At 38.9% G+C, this 26,945-nt stretch overlaps 1 protein-coding gene across 5 annotated transcripts; it reads left to right on the forward strand.

The window, feature by feature from the left end:
* The first annotated feature begins 2,914 nt into the window (after positions 1–2,914).
* ccdc50a (coiled-coil domain containing 50a) lies at positions 2,915–26,945 on the forward strand. 5 transcript variants are annotated; one of them, XR_007039698.1, is made up of 13 exons: positions 2,915–3,224; positions 6,952–7,014; positions 10,066–10,195; positions 17,231–17,321; positions 18,173–18,266; positions 21,802–22,668; positions 23,408–23,559; positions 23,708–23,755; positions 24,036–24,173; positions 24,736–24,821; positions 24,923–25,063; positions 25,165–25,238; positions 25,354–26,945. XR_007039698.1 is itself a non-coding variant. In XM_047375235.1 (12 exons), exons 1-11 carry the CDS (start codon positions 3,170–3,172, stop codon positions 25,044–25,046), a joined length of 1,848 nt encoding a protein of 615 aa, XP_047231191.1. In that variant the 5' UTR covers positions 2,915–3,169; the 3' UTR covers positions 25,047–25,063; positions 25,165–26,945. The 5 variants fall into 5 exon arrangements, 3 of the variants coding, with proteins under 3 accessions (XP_047231191.1, XP_047231192.1, XP_047231190.1); XR_007039697.1 differs by having other exon boundaries at positions 2,916–3,224; positions 24,923–25,032; XM_047375235.1 differs by having other exon boundaries at positions 25,165–26,945.

The raw sequence follows: 26,945 nt of genomic DNA on the forward strand, positions 1-26,945 counted from the left end.
CCATGCTTCACTCTGGGCATGCAACAGTCTGGGTGGTACGCTTCTTTGGGGCTTCTCCACACCGTAACTCTCCTGGATGTGGGGGAAACAGTAAAGGTGGACTCATCAGAGAACAATACATGTTTCACATTGTCCACAGCCCAAGATTTGCGCTCCTTGCACCATTGAAACTGACGTTTGGCATTGACATGAGTGACCAAAGGTTTGGCTATAGCAGCCTGGACATGTATATTGACCCTGTAGAGCTCCTGACGGACAGTTCTGGTGGAAACAGGAGAGTTGAGGTGAACATTTAATTCTGCCATGATTTGGGCAGCCGTGGTTTTATGTTTTTTGGATACAATCCGGGTTAGCACCCGAACATCCCTTTCAGACAGCTTCCTCTTGCATCCACAGTTAATCCTGTTGGATGTGGTTCGTCCTTCTTGGTGGTATGCTGACATTACCCTGGATACCGTGGCTCTTGATACATCACAAAGACTTGCTGTCTTGGTCACAGATGCGTCAGCAAGACGTGCACCAACAATTTGTCCTCTTTTTAACTCTGGTATGTCACCCATAATGTTGTGTGCATTTCAATATTTTCAGCAAACCTGTGCTCTTACCCTGCTAATTGAACCTTCACACTCTGCTCTTACTGGTGCAATGTGCAATCAATGAAGACTGGCTACCAGGCTGGTCCAATTTAGCCATGAAACCTCCCACACTAAAATGACAGGTGTTTCAGTTTCATTGTCCAACTCCTGTACATCTGACATTCATCTGCATAAAAGTGAAATGCCACAGCATGTTTTCTAAGCATAAAACCAGGTGGGAGCAAATACAGGTAAAAGAAAATGAAAAGCATGTATTATTTTTTGGGGTGAACCGTGGTGCATTTGTTAGCACTGTTGCCTAGCAGATCCTGGGGCCTTTCTGCATGAGAATTGCATGTTCTCCCCATGTGTAGCTACCTGGGAAGTCGGGCTCCCACATTCCAAAAACAAGATTGTTCGATTAATTGGTCTCAAAATTATTCTTAGGTGTGTGTGTGTGTGTTTGCATGGTTATTTGTCCTCTTTATCTCTGTGTTGCCTTGTGATGTCAAGGTTGTATATCATCTCTCGCCCAATGACTGCTGAAAATAGGCAACCCAACCCCTAACTTCGCTACCCTACAAGAATATGCATAGACTTATACATATAGACAAAGGTAGGTAGAGTAGGCAATAATTGTAAGAGTAGTTTTACTTCAGTGTATTTGTAAGAGTAAAAAAGTATTTGGTTCTGAGTAACCATTTCATCACATCTAATTTAACTTGTACAAAATGATGTAATCAGACAAACTTTCTTTTATTTTAAAGATTTTTTTTAAATGAGTAAAAGTAGGTAACATCATTACAAAATAAAAACTTTCAGGCAGAAGACACATGTCCAATTCTATTTTTTTTTTTTTTTTTACATCATAAAAGGTACTGATACAAGAAATACATTAACATACAGTATATATGCTACAACAGTGAAAAATAGTTCCAGTGACAATATATACTGTTTACTGTAACTTCACTTGACCTCTAAATGGCACAGTAGGCTCAGCAAATGGAAAATATGTCATCTCTAGATTGGAAGTAGCCAGAAGGTGTACTCAAGTATGAGATGCGTTACTTCAAACTAAAATTACTCAAGTTAAGGTAAAAAGAACAGTGCAGTAAAATTACTTCGAGAAATACAATTTTTCCAAAAAGATACTCCAGTAAATGTTACTAGTTACTACCCACCTTTGAGTATAAATAATAGATGGATGTGTGTGGGTTTTTTTTTTTTACATTTCTGGATTATGTGCTTCTTAATGTTGATCTTTCACATAAACTAATAAAACATATTGACTGTGTGATCATAATGTGAAAATGTGTGAAAAGGCTTGTGAATACTTTGCTATACACTGTGCTGTGTCCCTCAGATGAGTGGTAAAGTGTGGGGGATTGTAAGGCTACTGTATTGGAAAATAAATAAAACTTGCTGCGTTAAAGTATTGACACTAAGTATGGGCAGCAGAAATATGTTGGTTGGTAAATGGACTGCAGCAGCCTCATAAAAAGGTTTCAATTATGTCTGATCAGCGAGTTGCCGCGGTAAGCACTAGAGGGAGCAGTAAACATTAACATAATCCCAATATGTGCTGCTGTGAAGTCGCAATAGTTTGTGGAGATTCCAGCTAAATAAATGAAAAGGCATGTTAGGCGTGTCAGTGTTTGTGAGAAAGCAAATCATTATTCGCTGCGGTTGGGAACTTTGAGGCAACTTTTTTTTTTCCAAAAAGGAAATGCTGTGTCAAGTTTTTTATTTCCTTTGTATATGTTAATTTACATGTAGTTTCTGTTTTGTGATTGTGTTAAGTTTTTGCCTAGTTAATTTTTTGTTAGGATTTCTTATCACAATATGAGTCACAATTTGTGTGGCTTACATTGTTTTATCCTCTTGGTGGCTGTTTTCTACTTACATAATGTTTCCTTGTGCTCATTAAAATCCTACTTTGTCTGGTTTATCAACTGTATTATATCATAATAACAATGATAAACATATGAAAATCATAACAAAAATGATCATTGTTTCAAAGACGATGAAACTAGATTTTCTACATGTCATATACAGTATATATATACAGTATATATATATATATATATGTATATATGTATATATATATATATATATATATGTATATATATATATATATATGTATGTATATATATATATATATATATATATATATATGTATATATATATATATACATATATATATGTATATATACATATATATATGTATATATATATATATGTATATATATATATATATATATATATATATATATATGTGTATATATATCGTAGTAGTGACACCCAAATGCCTTTATTTTGAAATCCCTGTTCCGGAAGTGCGTTAGCTCTCGTTAGCTTGGTGGTCTGGCTATCGGAAGCGTCTATGGTCAGGCAAGGAGGGAGGGACACGGCGGAAATCTGACACTCTAGCCTCAGCAACGACGTATCGGCAGAGGGTGGCGACCGAAACTAATCAAAACGGCAGTCCACTACCTGAACCATCAATACGAGATTTACGACCAAAGGCGATCAATCACCGGACTGCCGTTAACCTTCGAGAATCAGCGTTTTTTTGACTAATTACCGGTGACGACATGGCTGAATGTAACGTTAGCATCGACCAGAAGAAACTACCTGGAGTGAAAGAGGGTAATGTCAATAACACGTTTCCCAAATAAATGCGAAACTAGCCAGCGGTTTGATGACGCCATCTGAGATCAGGTTAAAGCTGTAAACGCGGGTGTTTGTTTAGCTTCAAACGCTTTAGCGGTGATGGGAGCTAATGCATGCTAGCTTACTAAGCAGTCTAAATATTCCGGAGCAACATAGACAGCACCGATCACAACCCTTAGCCAAGGCTGCAGGTGTCGTGACAGATTTCTTATCCCGCTAAATATCTGCCTCCTGTTAGGGTGACTTAAAGAAACGGTGTCCTCTTTTTTTATTGTCATTGTCCCGAAGGTTGTGTAAAAATCTTGAATGGGAATATGAAAATGGCTCATAAATAGTAGCGTTACTGTGGTCAACTGACATGAGACTGATCACATGGAGTTGTTGTCTGATTCTTTAGGCGTGTTGCTCAGCCAGAACTGTAAAGACGAGCTGAATCATGCCAAATCTGACTATGTAATCCTGTTATGTTTTGGCTGTGAATATTTGTCTCGGCTCTAAAACAGCGTGTTTAAGATGGGTTGAACATTACCCCAGTAGGCCTGAAACTTTGTCTTCTATTGTTACTCGCACCGAACAGAAAAGCAATAGGGCTTGTGTGTGTTTAAACGACCCATGCTTGTCAGTGTGAAGCAGCTGCTTAGCACCATGCTTGTTATTCTGGTCAGAGGGAGAAGAAACCTGCGTTTTCACCGCTCAGTCATGTCTGCAGAGGAAAAGACTCAGAAAACAGCTTGAAAAGTTTTTTTGATCAGGCCTGGGCTGGTATGAGACTCTTATATACAATAACCTGGAGTAGAAATAGCACAATAAGACGAACTTAATACAAAAATCTAGAAAACTGTTTTATAATATGATCCAAATGCTTTTATTAAAACAGAAAAGCAAGCTAATTCTAGTCCTACTAATGGTGTAATACATTGGTTATTACAGTTGTATTATTGCTGTAGATAGCATTTATTGTTCTTTCGGTACGCCTTTTGTTTCCACACTAAAACCCATTGTGTCATGGTGGAAATATTTCAATGCAGATGTGATTGCCTTCCTTCAGCTAGCTGACTGGCAGTGCACAGCAACATTTTGGGGAGAGACAAGGCTGTTTTACTTCATGCCTTCACAAAGCTGAGTAAAATATCTGGTCACTAACCTTTATCTTCATAAAATGATTTTAAATCTTAGAAATAGTAGGATGAGAAATTCTAGTGGTTTTGACCACTAACATAACTTTGTAACATTAACAGACTTATGCCTATTTTAGATCCCTCCACATGGTGTTGAAGAGATAAAGGGGTTTTTACGAGGTGTCCTCTTAGCTTCCACATGGCTTGAGTTTGCTTACCAATTGCCTTGTAAAATCCTTGTGTGCAATACTTTTCTGCTTTAACCTCATGTGTTTGAATGAGCCTTAACCTCAGGTTGAAATTACTATATGGCTGTTGTAAACACTGAGTTTAGTAAAGTGTTGCTCTTTGCAGCTGTCACACAAACCCTAATTTAGCATTAAAACTACAATGAAGCCAAATGTGCAACGAAAAACGCAGGGTTTCTCGGTTAAGAGGATTAAGCATAAGACCGAAGCTATCCTCAGTTAATCACACTCCAAACTAGCCGAAGTCATTGTGAGGGTGTATGGAGTTCAATGCCTCCTCTTTTTAGGATGTCTGTCAGTGTTCAGCCATCTACTACAACTGATTCTAATCTGTAACCAGTGCTTAGCCTTAAAAGGAGTAATAATAATAATTCGTGGAAGCTTAGAGCAAGAGAGCTCTGAATACAGGCTTGACCATATGATATATTATTTGCTATAGAACAGAAGTAGCTTGGCATATTTTAACTATTTTTGTTTTTTTGTTTTACTGACGAGAGAAATGCAGATATGAGCACAACTTTCTGTGGGATGATATCATAGTAAAATTTTGCATTGGCATAGTGATGTTTAGTTTTTCCAGCAGAGCCAAAAATAATGAGTTTAAGCCTGAATCAGCAATTAGTTGAGGTTGTAAGTCCCCCCGTTTTGCTCTCCTGCACAAGAAACTCTGCATTTCAAGATGAGTGTGTCCCAAACGTTAAAATGGAGAAAAGAAAATCCATTGGCCTCATTTCAGAATGCTTCAGTTGCATGTGTGGTACTGCTGGGTGTTTTCTATGTGGAAAGCACCCCTTCCTACAAACAGAATTGTTATTTTTTTGGAGGATTGCTCAGACCACATTGGTACCTTGAGTTATACTGAAACTAGAAATGTAAATCTTGCTGTGGGTTTGCATTCAATGGAAAATGATCAGTGATTATTATTATCATCATCACATTTGAAGCTGTCATGGTGGTGCTGTAGAATTTTTGGCTTAGGCTAAAATCATGCTGAATAATTTAAAATCATAAAACCTCTTGAGTTTGTATCATATATCTTCTGTATTGCTTATTGTTGTTTAGTGATACATGGAGCTGTTCATGGTTGTTAAACTCCAGCTTTTCTGTAACATAACAGCTTGGTTTTTAGGTTTTCTTTCACTATGAGCAGACATGATGAGCAGAAATAGAACAAATATTTTTGTCTAAGTGCAAATGGTGGTTCCAGTTTTACAGTTTCATTTCTCTTTCACTCACAACACGATAGGCCTATTTATAAGACTGAGAAACACAGTTTGGTTTTTAATCTAACCCTGCTCTCTGCTCGTATATAACAGCTCAGAGAAAATGTTGAGATGCACCAATCGATCGGCCAGAGATCAGATTTGGTCATTTTTCCCTTGATCGGCTCCGATCGGTAATCAGCAGGTTGATAACAGAAATTCATTAAATGCATCAAAATTAAAAACTCCCATTATTTCTGTTTTATAAATGCATCAGTCAACAGCATTGTACTTTGATGCACTTTTCTTTAGTTTTTAGAAAATGAATAAAATAAGGGTTAAGGACATATGGTTTAATGCATAAGTTGCTGTAATCTTTTTTTTTTTTTTTTTAAGAACTTCATTACTTGTTTTCCATCTCACTACCTCCACCAGGAAACCTGCAGCAGATTGTTTCTCTTTTGCTTCTTAAAATCCTAGAAAAAAGAAAAGCATCAGGAAAAGCAGGTCAGACAACACAGAAAATCGGTACCAGTCAGGAAAAGACTCATCTGTGCGTCTGCGGATTCTTTCATTTTCATAGCTGACACAGTTAATTTTGTCTGATGTCAACCCATTGATACCATTTGATTTTTAGGTAACTGTGTTTCAGGAGAATCCTTGCATTTCTGGCTGTCTAAAATGTATTTTTTTAATGGCAAATAAAGACTGGATGACAACTGGGTGACATATAACCACCTGCATTATTTTTGTTTCTTCATGCAGATCTCCAGCCTCTCTGCAATGCACGTATTTCTGATTATCAAAAATATCATCATTCCAATTTAATGATAAATCTTGTTCTTGCCAAGCTGTTGAGACCACATTGCAAATGTTTTTATTTACTTGCCTCATGAATTAATCAACAAACTAAAAATGATCTGAGATATTCTTTGAATAAATGGTGTAGGCAGATAAGCAGGATGTTACTGTGAATGCCCGACTATAATCTCTATTGCTTCAGGTTTGCCTTGTGTGACATTCACCCATCAGTCTTGATGGATCATTCAGATATAATAAAATTCTGTCTAAATTCTAATATTTCATGCATTTAGTCAGATTTTAATAGCCCGTGTTTTTCTGTTTTTCCTCTCAGTATGCAAAGACTTTGCTGTGCTGGAAGACCACTCCCTGGCCTACAACCTCCAGGAACAAGAAAGTAAGAAAGTACAGATTCAACACGTTTCATTTCTCCAAATCCCCATATGTTGAACTCATGAGACGCATAACTACTGCCTATTTCAACCAAAGGCATCTTCTGTAGCAATGAGTAGTATCATATTGTTTTTGATGATCGTTGCAAACCTAAAAGTAAATATTATGATTGGAGTTGCTACTTTTAGTTGTTAAAATTTGATCGAACGCTATTATGCTGTTTAGCAGCCAAACTCCATGTTGCTCTGCTTAATATAACTGGTGTAGTGAAGTAGCGTATTTGGTAATGAGTGTCTTTTAATATTTGTGCAACATTTAGGTTTTATGAGGCTCTTATTGTATGGTGTGGTGGACGCTTTGTCAAGTGTGTTGAAAGTTTTAAATGCTTTTTCTTGTCACTTTTTCCATCCTAACAATACATTTTGCAAAGGATAACACACACATCAAAACAAGTACATGTATGTATAACAAATTACAAAGCAACAAGAAAAAACAAAAATATACAAATAAATAATAGATTAAAAAAAATCAGTGACCAAGTGATTGGTCAAACTGCCTAGTTACGTTAATACACTTGTCAATGGCACTACCAGTAAAAACATGGGTGGGATCAGTCTTATACTGGGTGAGATGTTCCAGGAAGGCTGCCAAATGCTGCAAAATTTCTTACCACAGCCCAAGATGTCATAGCGCATTTTTTCCGTATGCAGTATCTCAGTAAGCTCAATTAACCATACTTTAGAGGCACTTTTATCAGCTTTTCACGATTTTAGAACTGCTTTCTTGGCCATTACCTTTCCATACATAACAGCATGGAGATACTCCGAGTCGTAAGTGAAAGAGAAAACCTAAATAGTGCAATTTGGGAACACACTTGATATATTTCAGAAAACCAGTTGAAAACGTCTCACCAATAATCAGAGAGTTTAGGGCATCACCAGAATTGATGAGACAGGGAACCATCAGCAGAATTACATTCATCACATTTTTAAAAGATGGAGGGGAATATTCTGTGTAATTTAGTTTTTGAATTGTGTAGTCTGTGAAACACCTTGAACTGAATTAACAGATTCTTCACATTGACAGAATATGATTGAATCTTGCCCAAGCACAACTCTCAAACCTCATTTCCTATCTGTATACCCAGTTCCTCCTCTCATGCAGCTCAGAGCGAGTGGTAAAATTCATTCTCTCAGTAAAGATGTCAACAAAGCCTGGAATCAATTTCTTTTCTTTTGTTTTCTCAGAAGGAGATTGAAAGTCAAATATAATTTCTAATTTGTAAATATCTGAAATAGAAGAGAGGTAGTAGCTTTTTAACATTGTACATATAGCAAATTATTTCTTAATATACAAATTTTCCAAAGTGGTTATGCCTTTTAGCTTCCAACTATTAAAGAATGCATCAGACTGCGGTGTCTGGTAGCTTACGGTATCCTTTAATCTGCCTCCTTATAGTCAAACAATTTAAGACAATTAAACTGTTTATTTCATTATTTAAGGGAGATATGGGCTCTGAGGAAAAACAGTAAGTCCTAGGAGCTTCCCTTAACACTGCTCTTTTCTACGGTGACCTAAGGGGAGGTCTCAACAGAGATCTGTTGAGGATAGCCTTCCTGCCAGTAAACCAGGGTCCTTGCATTCGTTGCTCTCTTGGTTTATGGAGGCGAACAAATAGATTTAAAGAACATCTCCACATATTCTTTAGCATCACTTATTTGTTGACAGAAAAGGTCACATCGTCCGATTTAAAAGTCTGGTAAAAAGGGTGTTTTCATTTCTGTGGTTCACGCAGTGAAAAACGGTATACGCTGAACAATACCCTTTTTTTTCTGTTTCCAAAATATGGCACTTCAGATCTCTATAAAAACCCTAATTATGTGCTAAAGTCAGCCAACTTGGCCAGATGTGACCTAACCGAAGCCTGAGGCTGTGTTGGATAGAATCACTTTGTGTTATGTATTATTTTTATCATTTACCCTTTAAATCTGTGGTGATGGCCAACTGAACCTCATTGTGCTTTGCCTCAACTGGTCTGATTTGAGCAGGATAAATGTTCATTTCACCTTTGACCCTGCAAATCCCTGAGAAGAATGCTGGGTAATGTAGCATCCTAATCCTCTAAATATTCAAAGATCCTCTTTTTGTGACAGATGGATTTCACAACAAAAAGCTCTTCACCAAATTCTAGTTCGGGTAACAGCTGGCTTTTGTTTTCATTTCAAACGTTGCACATACTCTTCACCATCCTATTGTCAGATGGAAATGATTTCTGTCCGGCTGCGTCAGCGTTTGGTTTGTCATTTCTATTGCAGGAATTAGTTTTCTTTGAGTGTAGCTCAAGATTTAAACCCTTTCTGTCTGAAGAGAGGTCTCTTGAAGGTAAAGTTTGTTGAATATTTTCACCCCTCTTCCCCTTAAAATGCTCTTGTTGGCAAACAGAGCGAGCTATAAATGACAATCCTGTCTGAGGTTGTGACACCATCTATCCCATCAAACATTTTCCATTAGGGTTCAATAAATCAACACATTTCAAAAAAGAAAAATCAATGTTAACCCTTTCACCCTTCATCACTTTGGCATAATTATGACTCAGTTTCCTCTTTCGATCCCAGCAGCAAAAAGTAGAAACTTATTGAAGCTCCTCACGGTTAGGTCGCCAAATGGGATTCGGTCCTTTTCGCTCAAAGCTGGCAGCAGATCAATTACTGGGTGAAACAGAGCCGAGCGAGTGACTGATGCTGTCCAGGCCTGCAAAGTGCAGCAAGTGCGTCAACAAAGCAGGATTTATTATCTGGTTCAGACACAGCGTGCCATTGTCCAACCTTGGAACGACGCCTCGGCTGCAAACCCTCATTTCTCAGCAAATCGGGCTGAGGTCTTTTCATTACATGAGACCGTAACGTCTGCGGCCCCTAACGTTTATCTTGTCCTCTGCAGACGGTCTTCACAAGTCTACAGCTATTTAAATGGGAAAACATAAAGAAGCATGACTTAACTTTGTGTGTACACAGTTTTTTTTTAAAGAGCATTGCTTCCCTGTTTGTGTCTGCAGTTGAAAGCCACTTGGCTTCCAACGTCCATAAGAACCGCCTGGTGCAGAAGGACCTCCAGGTGGCCAAGAAACTGCAGGAGGAGGAGGACAAGCGGGCCAAGATTCAGAGCCAGAAAAAAAATATTGACATGTGAGCATCTAGGATACGCCTATACTCACACACAAAATGCACTTAAAGCACAGCATCACTTTGGATGCAGCTGCACAAGCACTGGTGGAAAGTTTTAAGTCATCCTGCTTGTTTTCACAGTAAATTTCCTATGTGTGAACAGAATTTACAGGGAAATGATCAGGGGAAAAACCTGTTCAAATTTGTCAAGGGTATCATTATCATATTGGTATAAAAATGTGTAGAAATGTGCCTTAAGCTCACTATGGTCAGTGTATGATGGGCTGTTACAGACCTGCATGGACTGCTCTAGTAGAAGAATTGAACCCCAGAGAGGCCAAATCCTCCATCTTGTTGTTTTCTGCTGCTGTCCCTGTGTTATCTTTGCCAGTGCCACATCATGCAGTACCCCTCACAGGGCTCTCAGCATGTATGCACCAACAAAAACGCCAAAAACCACAGGCACCTGGTACGTTTAGTTTAAGGAATATTGAGGTGCTACTGATCTTATTTTTTCCTCCTGCTTTCACTGAACCTAAGTCCTTCTAATTCAATTCAGTTTATGTATACAGCACCAGTTCACAACACATGTCGTCTCACGGCACTTCACAACAGTCAGGTACATACATTCCAATTAATCCTAACCATTGAACAGTGCAGTCAGAGTTAGTTATTTATTCAAATTGGATAAAAAGTTTTTCTGTCTAAGGAAACCCAGCAGATTGCATTGTCAGAGACTTGTAGCAGTCACTCCTCCTGGATGAGCATGTAGAGACAGTGGACAGTCACCGGCGTTGACTTTGCAACAATCCCTCATACTGAGCGCGCATTTAGCGACAGTGGAGAGGAAAAACTCCCTTTTAACAGGAAGAAACCTCCAGCAGAACCAGAACCAGGCTAAGTGTGAGCGGCCATCTTCCATGACCGATTGGGGGTTTGAGAGAACAGAGCAGAGACACAAAGAGAACAAAGAAGCACTGATCCAGGAGTACTTTCTATGGGAAGGAAAAGTAAATGTTAATGGATGTACCTCCTTTAGTCGTTTCACCTAGAAAGAAAGAACAGATAAACTCTGAGCCAGTTTTCAAGGTTAGAGTCTGAAAGAGAGCACATACAGTTAGTCACAGTAAAGCTCAGTCAACTGCCATGTCTAGGAGAGAGAAAGGGTTAAACACTAAAAGGCAGGGCCATGTGGATCATCGGTAGAGGGTGAGCATTAAGTTGTTGCCAGCAGAAGCTCGGACGATTCCCCTCTCCAGAAAGGTGTCACGGGTAGACACAGAGCCAGGCCAGGTGTAGCTTCTAGGAAGATAAAAGAGAAAGAACAAAGTTAAAAGCTGAAATAACAGCAAATAATGCAAAATTGGAGAGTAGTGTGAGAATGTAGCGAAGAGGGTGAAAGTGGTCATTATGTCCTCCAGCAGCCTAAGCCTATAGCAGCATAGCTACAGCGATAGCTCAGGATAACCTACGCCGCTCTAATTATAAGCTTTATCAACAAGGAAAGTTTTAAGCCTAGCCTTAAAAGTAGAAAGTTTGTCCATCTAGAGCCCACTGATGGCCATTGTTATACTAAAAACCACAATGATTGGGATAACTCTCTCTGTCAGATTGACCATAACCGTTGGAAAAGAGAAGGGGTCATACAGGTAGCAGAAATGGAGGGTGTGTTTGCACCTCAACCATAACTGAGCCAGTTTAGGCTAAACCTGACTCCTCCTTACTCCATCCAATAGGTAGGGAAGAAGATGGAGGTAAAAATATGGAAGATAGCTCAGGATAACCTAAGCCACTCTATTTGCTTTATCAAAAAGGAAAGTTTTAAGCCTAGCCTTAAAAGTAGACAGGGTGTCTGCCTCATGGACTAAAACTGGGAGTTGGTTCCACAGAAGAGGAGCCTGATAACTAAAGGATCTGCCTCCCATTCTACTTCTAGAGACTCTAGGAACCACCAGTAAACCTGCAGTCTGAGAACGAAGTGCTCTGTTAGGAACATATGGACCAATCAGATCTCTGATGTATGATGGAGCTAAATCATTAAGGGCTTTATATGTGAGGAGGAGAATTTTAAATTATATTCTGGATTTAACAGGGAGTCAATGAAAGGAAGCTAAAATAGGAGAAATATGATCTCTCTTTTTAATTTTCATCACAACTCTTGCTGCAGCATTTTGAATCAGCTGAAGTCTTTTAACTGCATTTTGTGGACATCCTGATAGTAAAGAATTACAATAATCCAGCCTCGAAGTAACAAATGCATGTACTAGTTTTTCAGTGTCACTCCTGGATAGGATATTTCTAATTTTGGCTATGTTCCGGAGATGAAAGAAGGAAATCCTAGAAACTTGTTTAATATGGGATTTAAATTACATGTCCTGGTCAAAAATAACACCACGGTTTTTTACTTTATTATCGGAGGTCAATTTAATGCCATCCAGGTTAAGTGATCAACTAAGCAGTTTTTTTTTTTTAAAGACTCCGGTCCAAAGACGACAACTTCTGTCTTTTTTGAATTTAGAAGCAAAACATTTTAAGTCATCCAAGTTTTTATGTCTTCAAGACATGCTTGTAGTCTATCTAACTGGTTGGGCTCATCAGGATTTATGGATAAGTAAAGCTGAGTATCGTCAGCGTAACAGTGAAAATTTATCCTATGCTGCCTGATAATTTTACCTATTGGAAGCATATACAGGTCCTTCTCAAAACATTAGCATATTGTGATAAAGTTTATTATTTTCTATAATGTAATGATGAAAATTTAACATTCATATATTTTAGATTCATTGCACACTAACTGAAATATTTCAGGTCTTTTATTGTCTTAATACAGATGATTGTGGCATGCAGCTCATGAAAACCCAAAATTCCTATCTCACAAAATTAGCATATTTCATCCGACCAATAAAAGAAAAGTGTTTTTAATACAAAAAACATCAACCTTCAAATAATCATGTACAGTTATGCACTCAATACTTGGTCGGGAATCCTTTTGCAGAAATGACTGCTTCAATGCGGCGTGGCATGGAGGCAATCAGCCTGTGGCACTGCTGAGGTCTTATGGAGGCCCAGGATGCTTCAATAGCGGCCTTTAGCTCATCCAGAGTGTTGGGTCTTGAGTCTCTCAACGTTCTCTTCACAATATCCCACAGATTCTCTATGGGGTTCAGGTCAGGAGAGTTGGCAGGCCAATTGAGCACAGTGATACCATGGTCAGTAAACCATTTACCAGTGGTTTTGGCACTGTGAGCAGGTGCCAGGTCATGCTGAAAAATGAAATCTTCATCTCCATAAAGATTTTCAGCAGATGGAAGCATGAAGTGCTCCAAAATCTCCTGATAGCTAGCTGCATTGACCCTGCCCTTGATAAAACACAGTGGACCAACACCAGCAGCTGACACGGCACCCCAGACCATCACTGACTGTGGGTACTTGACACTGGACTTCTGGCATTTTGGCATTTCCTTCTCCCCAGTCTTCCTCCAGACTCTGGCACCTTGATTTCCGAATGACATGCAGAATTTGCTTTCATCCGAAAAAAGTACTTTGGACCACTGAGCAACAGTCCAGTGCTGCTTCTCTGTAGCCCAGGTCTGGGGAATGCGGCACCTGTAGCCCATTTCCTGCACACGCCTGTGCACGGTGACACTGGATGTTTCTAGTCCAGACTCAGTCCACTGCTTCCGCAGGTCCCCCAAGGTCTGGAATCGGCCCTTCTCCACAATCTTCCTCAGGGTTCGGTCACCTCTTCTCGTTGTGCAGCGTTTTCTGCCACACTTTTTCCTTCCCACAGACTTCCCACTGAGGTGCCTTGATACAGCACTCTGGGAACAGCCTATTCGTTCAGAAATTTCTTTCTGTGTCTTACCCTCTTGCTTGAGGGTGTCAATAGTGGCCTTCTGGACAGCAGTCAGGTCGGCAGTCTTACCCATGATTGGGGTTTTGAGTGATGAACCAGGCTGGGAGTTTTAAAGGCCTCAAGAATCTTTTGCAGGTGTTTAGAGTTAACTCGTTGATTCAGATGATTAGGTTCATAGCTCGTTTAGAGACCCTTTTAATGATATGCTAATTTTGTGAGATAGGAATTTTGGGTTTTCATGAGCTGTATGCCAAAATCATCCGTATTAAGACAATAAAAGACCTGAAATATTTCAGTTAGTGTGCAATGAATCTAAAATATATGAATGTTAAATTTTCATCATGACATTATGGAAAATAATGAACTTTATCACAATATGCTAATATTTTGAGAAGGACCTGTATATAGTAAAGAGAATTGGCCCAAGTACTGAACCCTGTGGTACTCCACAATTAACCCTGGAGTTTGAAGATGATTTATCATTTACATGAACAAACTGGAATCTGTCAGACAAATAAGATTTAAACCAGCCTAGCGCTGTTCACCCGATACCTACAGCATATTCCAGCCTTTCTAAGAGAATATTATGATCGACTGTATCAAATGCAGCACTGAGATCTAACAGAACCAGAACAGACACAAGTCCATTATCTGAGGCCATAAGAATATCATTAGTGACTTTCAGTAGAGCTGTTTCAGAGCTATGATGAGCTCGGAAGATTGACTGAAACTCTTCAAACAGGTCATTGCTGTGTAAATGCTCACACATTTGATTAGCAACTATTTTCTCAAGAATTTTAGACAAGAACGGAAGATTGAATATAGGTCTGTAATTGTTCAAGTCATCTTGATCAAGCGAAGGTTTCTTAAGTAAAGGTTTAATTACAACTAACTTAAAAGCCTGTGGTACATATCCATTTACTAAGGATAAATTAATCATATCCAAAATGGGGATGGTAATCACAGGGAACACTTACTTAAATAATTTGGTTGGGATTGAGTCTAACATACAAGTTGAAGGTTTAGATGAAGCTAATATTTCTGACAACTCAGGAAGCTCCACAGGATCAAAACAGTCCAAACACAGATCAAGTTCTGCGGTTACTTCCAATGTTGTCTCACTTGCTGAGGATGAAGTAATCATCTTCGGGAGCATGTCGAAGATTTTATTTTTAATAGAATCAATTTTATTTAAGAAGAATCCCATAAAGTCATGACTGCTGAGAGCTAAGGGAATGGATGGCTCAACATAGCTATGACTCTGTGTTTAGCAAGTTTAGCAACTGTACTAAAGAGAAACCTAGGATTATACGTGTTGTCTTCTATTAATGATGAGAAATAAGCTATTCTGACTTGGCAAAGTTTCTTTTTATACAACAGTAGGCTATTTTTCCAGATTAAGTAGGAATCCTCTAGGTGTGTAGAGCGCCATTTTGTCTCCAATTTTCTAACATTGTGCTTTAAAATAAACAGCTCTAAATTAAACCAAGGAGCTAGCCTCCTATTAATGATTACCCTCTTTTTCAAGGGGGCTGCATTGTCTAATGCACCACGCAATGATGATGTAACACTATGAACAAGATAATCAATTTGTGAAGGGGAAGAAACAAAATTATTGCCCTCCACTGTGTTTTTCTGTGATACTGAGGAAAATAAAAGTGGAACAGATTCTTTAAAGGTTGTTACAGCATTTTCTGATAATGATCTACTATAATGAAATTTTATTTCAGGTGTGGAGAACTCGGTTAATTAAACTCAAAGGTTATTAAGAAATGGTTAGACAGGACAGGGTTATGAGAAAATATTGTTATGTCTTTACACTCAATGCCATATGTCAGCACAAGGTCCAGAGAATGAAGACAAAGGTGGGTAGGTTTGTTAATGTTTTGAGCAAAGCCAATTGAGTCTAGGATAGCATTAAAGGCTATATTTAGGCTATCACTTTCAGTGTCAACATGAATGTTAAAATCCCCCACTATAATAACTTTATCTGTATTTAATACTAAATCAGATAAAAGGTCGGAAAACTAATCTAAAAATTGAGAGTAAGGGCCTGGTGGACGGTACAAAACAACAAACAGAAGTGATTTTAGTGCTTTGCAATTTGGATGAGGAAAATTAAGGATTAAATATTAAAAAGAGTTGTAGCTATTGATTGGTCTGGGACTAGTCAATAAATCGGACTGAAAGATGGTTGCTACTCCTCCTCCTCGCTCAGTATTTTGAGGAATGTGAAAATTTAAATAATTAGTAGGAGTTGACTCATTTATAGTAATATAATCCTCTTGCTGCAGCCAGGTTTCTGTGAGGCAAAATAAATCAATCTGATTGTCACAAATCAGGTCACTAACTAGCAAAGTCTTTGAAGAGAGAGTTCTTATGTTCAGTAAGCCACATTTAGTTGTTTTATTTTTCTTTTCAGTCTCAGTTGTGTTTATTTTTATGAGGATTTCATGATTTCCTCGTTTTAGATTATTTTTTAATCTATTCAATTTTGGCTGTGGTCAAGACACTGTCTCAATAGGGTAATGGGTGGGTAGCAGTACCGAAGCTGCAGAGAGGAGTGTTAAACTACGACCCTGCTTCCTGGTCTGAACCCTGGGTTTTCAGAGTTTTGGAGAACTAATACATTTGGCCAGATTCCTAGAAAGAAGAGCTGCTCTTCTGACCTGTTAACACTCCGATTGGTCACAGGTGCAGTGCTGGGTAGAAAAACCTGTTGTTCTGTACGTCTGCCCTTTAGTCTGTGACAGCTTTCCGGTCAGATACTGTTGCTAACATGTTGTTTGTAGAGTGAGCCAAGACACAGACAAGCTCCTTCCAAAAGCTCCTCCACCATCTCTGATTAAATACCAGATTGAACTAGTTTATTCACGTTGCATCTGAGAATTGCTTTCATTGTTACATTAATAATGTTCAGAAGTATTTCATTGCTTTATAAGTGAGTAATTATGGACATTCTGAAGCTCATTTAGACTTCAAAGCTTTTGTAGTAACAAATGAAAATCCAGACCTAAACAAAAATATCATAAAAATATGAGGGGCAATCTATGGAATGAACATATGTATCTGATAGAAAAAAATGAAAATGTGCTCTTATTTGAACTAGAAATGCTTGAGGTGACCATAACAATCTCACTAGTATCCTAACTTGTTTAATTTTCTCATTGTTTTTGCTTACAAATCTATGGGAATCCCAGTGAGCGACAGGACATCGAGATCGCACAGGAGATTCAGGAACAACTGGTTCGACAGGCAGAGCAGCAGCGGTGGCAGGAAGAGAAGGATGCAGTAAGAAACACCCAGTCCCAATCACTGTTCAAAAGTTTATGACATAAACAATTAGCATAGATCAGGGGTCGGCAACCTTTATTACCAAAAGAGCCATTTTGCTCACTTTTCCACCAAAGAAAAATAGTCTGAAGCCGCCCGCAGCTGTTCTAATAATGTAAAAACACACATCCTCTTTGGGTTTCTGTCTCGGCTTGCAGTTAAGCGAGGCACCTGAACATAGAATAAAAAAACTACATCGACCCCGTGTCTAAAATTGCCAATTAAATGCTAGTGTTTATACCTGTTTGATGTGTCTTCTGTTTCTGAAGCTCCATGCTGGTCTTCCCTATGTCAGGGTGTTAATGCAGAATTAAATTCTGTTTTCTTCTGAGATTTTTCTTTTTGTGGGATTTGTTCATGGTTACCTTAATGCTGGGGTCGCAACCTCAAGAAGCCACCTGCAGGTAAAGGTGAGGGCTGTAGATGTGGATATGATATGTATTTTGATTGACAATTTATAAAAACCTTTTAAAATTCAACATTAATGTATCTCCTCGAACACAAACATAACTATGCATCAAAATAATAGTATATATATGTAAATAAAAATTAAACATGAACAATTTTTTTTTTTTTTCCTTTTGTCAAAATGAAGGGAACCGAAATAAGGAGGCTGAAGAGCTGCAGGTTGCCGACCCCTGATCTAGATGGTTCAAATTAAGTCAATACATTCGCTGTCTGTGAAACTGTGTGTGAATCTGTAAGATTGTCAGGAACGCTGCTCCTTATTCTGACATTTGTAGAACATCAAGTGATGATTCCTTTTCCCTCATCACGTATTGTTTCAGATCAAACATTTGTTTTTGCAGGCCATTGCTCGTAAGCTGCACGAGAAGGAGATGAAAGAGGAGAGGAGGAGACACAAAGGAAAATATGAGGAGGATTACTTTGAGGATCACGGAGGTGGGAGAAGCACCACAGCTCATGTTGATGTCTTGCTGTTTCCTTCTGATGCCTGAATGAGCTCATATAGGACATTTTCTGAAGATATTTTTTCCTTCAGGAGCATTATTTCCTTCCCATGCGATAAATGTGTGAGGGTGTGATTTTTTTGATGCGTCAGACCTTGAGATTGCTGCTGCGTACTAGAGGCAAAGATTTGGGATTGCATTTCTGAGCACCTAATTAGGCTCGTGGGAAAACAAGGTGCAGCCGCGGATCTAAGGAGGTTTAAGTGTGCTCAGTTTACGGCTTAAATGCGCTTAATGTCTAATTATAAATTAGACATTAAGACGTCAGAAAGCCTTTAGTTATTTAACACCATCTCAAAAACATATGCTTTAGCTTTTAGTCGTTCTTCCATAATATGTTGGCGACCATCTTTGTGTCACACATTGTTTTTCATACACATACCCCCCCCTCCAACCGTATGATTCATCTCACTGCAGCCTCATAATTTTCAGCTGCAAAGAAAAAGCATTTTCTTATTGTAATTTTTCTTTGAGCGCTTTGCAAATTCCTCCCCATGCTGACAAGTTTTAATAAACATCTTTTGCAGTTTTCTGAATAGAGATTACTTCTAGATAATAACCCTCAGTTTTTTCCCCTTGAGAGATTTTTGCAGAGATTTAAGAATGCAGTGTCGATGTCCGAGCACAGCCCTGCAGTTTTTTCATCCAGGATTTGACTTTTCCATCATCTAAATTTGTCTCATCCTGCTAAATCTGATGTGTCAAAGTGGCTCCAACATTCCCCTCCCAAAACATTAGGATTTTTATTATTGTAAGATTTTATGAGAAGATTTAAAACTTTTTTTTTTTTTTCTTCTCACAAACAGTTTATCTCCCCATTTATTAAAACGTGTGTTGATCCGAAGATTTTCACAGCTGGCGTGATGACTTTCACTTCTCAACAGTGCGGCTGTTGAATGCTTTTGGCTTTGTGTAGACAGAGACACTGGCCTCTTTGTTGACATAAACAGGACTGGGCAAGTGTCTGCAGCTGTCAGTCTTTCTGCGCCTCTCTGTCCGTGTCGTCTGAATCCATCTTGTTGCCTGAGCTCCTTGTAGCAGTTGTTCAGGATGAAGCTGGACCACTCTTACATGCTCCCGCTATAATTTTTGTAGCAGCGGCAGTAGCACGATGGTTGCCGTCCAGCTCTGTACGTTACATAACTGCTTGCGACATAAACTCCCTGCTGTGTTTGTGTGCACACGTAGCAGTTGAGGTGTGATCTTGCTTGAGGCTGAGGTTGCTCTTTTGTTTGTATCTCAAGTTATGTTGGAAAGGCGCAACCAAAACAGCTAGTAGGTTACAACATGGTAACTGTGCTCTGCATGTTAGATTTCCATTGCATTCCTGTTTGTACAGTGCTGTTAAAAAGTGTTTCACACTATTTCTTCGGTTTGTTTTTTCATACTTAAATGCTTCAGATCTTCAAATACTTTTTGATATCAGGCATAGATAAACTGAGTAAATATTGAAATTAGTTTTCAGATAAGTAATTGATTTATTGAGGAAAAAAGCTATCCAAACCAACCTGGCCCCTGTGTGACAACGTAATTTCCCTGCTTGTTAAAACATGAAGGAACTGTGATTAACCAAATTCTTTAATTCAGTTTAGCCACACTGGTTACTGATTAATGCCTCCGTTGTACAATCAAACCACTAAGCCACCAGGAAATGGGCCAGAAGTCCTCAAAAAGCAACACATCACGTCCAAATTAAAATCCAAGAAAACATGAGAAACAGGCATAGACATCTATCAGTCTGGAAAGAGTTACAAATCAATTTCCAATGCTTTGAGACTCAGGTGATCCACAGACAGACCATTATCCACAACGGGATAATGTGAACCTTCCCATTGCGTCTGTGCTACAAAAATTACTACCATTAAGCGTCTACAACCCATCCAATAGCAAAAGAACCTAGAACAACATCCTTAAAGCACTACAAGCCTTACTTGGTTCAGTTAAGTTCAGTGTTCATGATTCAACAATGAGAGACAAAACTGGCAACCGTTGCAGTGTTTCGGGGCCAAAGCCACTGCTGAACAAAAAGAACATAAAGACGCACCTCACATTTACCAAAAGAAACATCCTTATAATCTCCAAGACCTTTTAGGAAAATATTCTGTGAATTGACGAGACAAAAGTGGAACTTTGTGGAAGCATCCCGTAACATCGGCAGAAAAACTAATGCAGCATTTAAAAAAACAAACGTTATACTGACAGTGAAACAATCTGGTGGTAGTGTGACAGTCTGGGACTGCTTTGCTGTTTGATTTGCTATCATTAATGAAGTCATGAATTCTGCTCTCTACCAGAAATCTGTTTGTGAGCCTAAGTTTAGGCACACTTGAGTTATACAGAAGGAAAATTAACAAAACACACCAGCAAGTCCATCTCTCAATGGCTGAAAAATCAACAAAATTAAGGTTTTGGAGTGGCCTAGTTAAAGTCCAAACTCAAATCCAGTTAAATTAAAACAATTCTGATATGAAGAGTGGGCAGATGTTTTCTAATAGTGATGTAAAAGATTCAATGCCTGATAGCAGTTGTTGCTGGTTTGGATCACTTTTTCACCTAATAAATTAAACCTTCATTTAAAAACTGTATTTTGTATTTACTTGAATTATTTTTACGTGAAATTAATATTCGTTTAAGGATGTGAAACATATAAATGTGGCAAAAACCAGGAGGAATTTGCAACCGTGTTTCACATCCTCACACTGTGAAACTGTGTGGTTTCTCCTCAGGCTCTCCACATCACTGCTCCTCACAGGAAATGAGAGTTAGTCTAATCTCAGTGAATCCCAGTTACTTAAAGACCGGCTTGTTGGCTGTACAGATGTCTTTACCGACCAGTTTGTAAAAATACAAACTGGTCGTGTCTCTTTGAGCGGCCACCAACTATTCTGTTCCACCCTTTTGTTTTTATACAGCTAAATCGATTGGATTTTAAGCAGCCTGTTGGATAACAGGAATTCCTTTGCGATGACTCTCGTCGGAGCAGACTGCCCTAAGCTTTGTTCATTTCCACTTGTTTGTTTGGTTTTATCTGTCACACACCAACTCCCAGCAGACTGGTTTTTATGGAGGTGTTTTTTCCAAGTCAGTTTATGTTTTCCCTAATGTTATATTGAGTGTTTTATTTTTTTCATAATAATTCATTTTAAGGACTTGTTATAGTATAAACAGGAAACTAACTGCTCAGTATTATATTTACATTTTGTTACAAACTTGAATGAACACACATACTTGCTCTAGCCTTAGTCTTATGACACTTTCCCTAAAGAGACACATTTATGGACATTTCGGCTGCGTTTAAAACCTTCATCTATAGCATGATCTCTGCCTTGGCCATCCCCCTCCTCACAGGTGCTACATTTACCTGCATGTTTTAATATCAGTCCTGGCTTATATCATCCTGTTTGTTGTTGTTTTTCCTCACATTTCCGTGTTCTCATCACTATTCCCTCCCACTCCTACTTCATCAGCTTCAAGAACCGCCGATGTGGACGGACATGCCCGTCAGAAATCACGATCTCCTGATCGATATGGTTCACACTCCCCTTTGCGCTCAAATCAGAATTACTCTCCAGATTATTATTCTGTTGATAACAAAAGGAGCAGGTACCCAAAGCAGGACTCTGCAGCACCCCACAGTCATTCCAGATATCCGGAGGACTACTTGGAGGAAGAACGCGGGCATAGCAAGCATGCTGATATGTATCCAGAGCACCTGCTGCCCTCTAGAGGCAAGCATGGGGACAGGTATCCGGAGTTTGAGCCTTCATACAGTGGCAAAACCAGGGACCAGGGGCTAATGGATGTAGATAGTGTGATAAAGAGGAAGGAGAAGCCAGCCAGACCACCTCCCCCGAATATTATTGTAGAAAGAGACAAGGACAGGTATAGGCATGATGGGGACAAGGACTATAAAACTGAGAGGCATGTGGAGAAAGAACACACGAGAAACAGGGAGCAGGATCTCAGACAGAGAAGAGAGCGGGAAAAATCCAGAGATCGAATACCAAGTGATGAAGGACAGAGAGAGAGAGACAGACATAGGCAAAAAGACAGACGACAAGCCAGGAGCATGGAGGGAGGACTCAATCTAGACTTTTTGGAACCAGGATCCAGCAGGATCAGGCCAGGAGAGAACAGGGGCTCCTGGGAGAAGGAAGAGGATGATGGTGGGAGGAGGGCCAGGAGCCAGCCGCGCATCCACTCCCTCCCCGTCGAGGTGTTTGACGAGTTTATGAACGGTGAAGCACGAGGAGACACCAGGGAGATCCAGGACCTCCAACTAGGGGATGCTTTCGGAAGGGAGCACACTCCTAGCCGCCCAAGCAGAGAGACAGGTACCACCTGAGGCCCCCTCTGGGCGCTGTGGGGGTGTTTGTGTGGTTTGCTGCCCTTGCTTTCTACTGTGGAAATCTTAGGTGGTGGGCAACTCTAACAGGAAAATCACTAATGGTTAAAATCAGAATGAAGATGATCTTTTTGATGGTTAGAAACAATCTGCTGCTTTCATGTTGTGGGATTTGCTCTTTCTAGCATTGTTTGTTGGTTTGGGACATTGAGACTGGTTATGCTTTGTGTGCCGTGGGTTTCCAGTAGAAGCTCTGTGGACTTAATGAACTGGAATGGTTTGGCATTAACAAAGGGTTTCAGGGCAGCTGAGCTGGTTGTATTATTGTATCGAAATAAGAAGCACTGCTTTAAGTCCAATTCTTAGGTATATATTAAATGAGATTAGGCTAAACTTATTACAGGAAACATGATGATAAACACCAGTAAAGTTGCACTGTAGCCCTTTAAAAGATGCAACATGACAACATATGAATATGCTTTTCTGACAAATAAGATATATTAGAAACCTAATTTTCATAATCTTTACCACTCCATCTCTATAAACACAAAGAGTTAAATTTTTTTCTGCATCTTGAATCGTGCTTTGTTGATCAGGCTTAATAGTATTCTCACTGGTTCTGGGTTTCTCTGCCAGGTTTTCCTAGTTTTCTGACCTAGACTAATTACTTCATCGGCTGCCTTTTAGCTTCCAGTTAGTTTGCTCATATAACTTGATTGCTCCTGCAGGCCATGTTGTGCACAAAGGAAGCGGCTCACCTATCGCAGAAACCGAGTACGGGCTGACTGAAGTCACAAAAGGGTTGACGAACCTTGACCTTCGGGAGCAGGAGCTGAAGGACTTGGAGGTTGCAAGAAGACTTCAAGAGGAGGAACTGAAGGTGAGAAAGGAAAAACATACAAAACCGCCATGTTAGGACTGTTTTATGTGCAGCATGGAAGTTAAAACTGCTGGTATTTATTCTGGTACTTTTTTACCCCGTTTTCATTTTTTTACTTTAATGAGTCTTTCAACGTTTCTGGTTTTAGCAAGCGAGCAATATGCAGGAGCGTGCAGCCCAGATGGCAAAAGATGAGGTAAGTTTTGACAAGGTCTTGTTTGCCATCATTTTATAGTGTTGGATATCTTCAGTTCAGACAGTGAAGTCAGGCTAAATTACATGCAAGCCTGAGTTTTAAACCCATTATTAAGACAGACAAATATTTCAGTAATAAAAGTGCTGCTATGATAAGTTTTCTAATTTTCAGATCTTTTAAAGTAAGAGTCATATGTAAATTGGCAACACATGAAATCCCATTAGACGTGGATCCACGTTTATTTGCTCGTGCCTATCATTCTGTTTCGTGGGTCTGGCAGGAAATAGCCCGACTGTTAATGGAAAAGGAGAAGAAGGAGTACAGAAGGAACCGAGAGCGCGAGAAGGAGAAGGAACGAGAGCGGTTGGCCATGGAGAAGATAGCCATGGAGAGAAAGCGACACGAGGGAAACTACAAGGTAACTCCCAGTGACCACACTGTCAGTTTATTGAAGTTTCCACGCATCGTCTCATGGCACTTTATAAAAATGTTTTTGATTTTTTTTTTTTTCTTTTGTACAGATGTGATTTCATGAAGTCACCATAACCAGATTTATGTTTTTATCTTGCCAACTTATTGACTATTAATATTTTTATTTTATTACATAATTGTTTAGTTATTTTTTATTTTTGACCAACATTTATTTTGAAATTAATTTCTAAATTAATAACTGATTTTGGTTTTTTTGGTGTGAGTTTATTGACCTGATTGTTTTTATGTTATTTATTTACTTGGTGACTTATTTATTACATTTCTACTGTCTGACCTGCGTATTCCTTTCTTACTTGTTTATTTACATACTGACCTATTCATTTACTTATGTACCTATTGACTTGCTTATTTTGACTGACTTGCTCTCTGATTTATTTATTTTTACTTACTATTTGGCTAACCTACTGTCTGTCGTTGCCATTTCTTTATTTTATGTACTTTGTTACACACACATTTATTTATTGTCTTATTTATTTATCCATCCACAGTCAAGTTCGGAGGAAGTGGTGCGGCCCAGAACGCAAGATGAGTACGACTATCACAGACAGAGAAACAACAACAACAGACCTGCTCGGTACAAAGCCTAATTCACAACCAGTTGTTTTCACTTTAGGAAATCAATGAGAAATGTTCTTAACTGTCCAGCTGGTGACTGATTTCTCTTCCTTGTCTCAGGCCCCCTCAGCCTCGTACACATGATTATGAGAATGTTAGCTCAGTGTATGGCTACTCAGACCACCCTGCTGCCTCCCGCCCTCCACAAAGACCTGAGGCAGCTTATAGAGGTACTTTACCGTAAACGTTCACATGAAAACAGTTAAGTAGAGACAAAATGAATAGTTCTTGACTTTTAGAGAGAAAAGTAGACTGATCAATCAATCTGAAGGATCATAATATATCTCTTCTGTATTTTCCAGGTGCCTATCAGAAGCGGTGACTCGAGATTTGTTCCTTTTTCAGACATGCTTTCAGCCCTCCATCTTTATCCCATGTAATCTTATTTTTTTTATACTTATTTATCTTTTTTAACCAATCACATTTTTTCACTGAAAGCTTTGGGACAATCTAGACTTAGCATTCTTTTTTTTTTTTTATTCCCTTCAAAGTTGACCAGAGTTAGCACTAGCCAACGGACCAGCCTCATCACATAAATCTCCTATGATTCCAAGGTTTTGAAAGGACCTGGCTCCTTACCTGCTCTGGTTGTTGTTTGCTGACATTTGTCCCATCTCTGGATCATCAACATCAGGGCTTCATGCCTGTTCTGGACGGACATACTGGAACCACACAGTTTCTTCATGGCTCTGTGTGGAACATGTCTGTCTGCTCCAGCTGCTACAGTGTCTTGTATATCAACATGGCAGCTGCTTTTCACATCTGTGCTGTCTTGCTGTTCAGGCCCTTTCCATGTGCCGCAGCCTGTGACTCTTACAGGGATTATTTCTGTTGCTATTATTTTACCGAGACAAACTAAAAACAGGCCTTTATCACAGTGCTGTCAGCACTGGCTTTGATTTCTGTTTTATTTTGATTCAGCGATCTTGGTAACAATCCATTAAATGGCTTTTAGCTGTCTTCTTCTTCTTTTCCAGAGGCATTTTTTAGCCCCTGTACTTTCAGACCGAACGTGGTATGACTGTATATGAATCACTGTTTCTCTGTGCATGCTTACTGAGACTGTACATGCATTTCAGCTGAATGGAAAATAATCCAGCTCTTAATAATCTGAAAGCGCTAAAGCCTCATGTCAATAATATTGTGCGAATAAACAAAATATCTACTTGTTCATATTCTCTGTATAACAGGGCTTTTCTGCCACTTTTTTCACGTCAGCAATCTAAAACTGAAATGCATGTACGTTGCTTGTCTGTCGAAGCTGAATTCATGCTTGTGTTTATAGCACCAAGGTTCTATGTTTGAATATTTGCTTTTTTATGCTAATGTGCTGTCAAAATATGTGAAATGATTGTACAAAATTCTAGGTTATTTCTGATCTTCTAAATTCTTGTGCTGTACCACTTATATTTGTCCACAAAGGGACCTTTATATTTATTTTTATACTAAAATTTGACTTTCCTGTCATTGTTTTCTCATGACCCCAAGTTTTTCCTGACGTCACTTCCAGGTTTTTTGTCTTGATTTCAAAGGCAGACATCCCTTCCTGTATGGAATTACACAGCACAGCACAAGTTCAGGTTAATGAAGAGAAGTCCTGCTGAAAGATTTACTATTTTGTTTCTTTTCAGTAAAGGAAAGGGAAATGAAGAGCACATTTATTCTTTTAAGTTTAGAAAAATTAATATAATGGCAATCTGTTTAATTATTTGAATACTCAATGCTGCGTCTAAGCTCCTATGTTGTCATAAATGTTGCTGAAATAGAAAATTGGCTTTCAAAAAGAAGGTTTTCTGCTATAAGGAGAAATGTGGCAGTTTTCTTTACCCAAGTATGAGCTGTTTGTGTTGCTAGAGACAAACTTGGAGGTGTTGACTTGAGCTTTGTGATAATTGTTGACTGAATGGGACTTGTGCCATATGTTATTTTCAGGGATTTGAAAATGGTAAAAAAAAAAAAAAAAAAGTAAAGCTGTAGCAGAGTTGCCATTTCCTTTAAAAATGGGAGCTCTAATGTATTATTTGAAGAGAGCGCCACCTTGTGGACAGCTCAGTGGTTGGGGATTAAAAAGTGATTAAACCAA

This window comes from Girardinichthys multiradiatus, chromosome 9, assembly GCF_021462225.1.
Source record: "Girardinichthys multiradiatus isolate DD_20200921_A chromosome 9, DD_fGirMul_XY1, whole genome shotgun sequence".
Taxonomy (NCBI): domain Eukaryota; kingdom Metazoa; phylum Chordata; class Actinopteri; order Cyprinodontiformes; family Goodeidae; genus Girardinichthys; species Girardinichthys multiradiatus.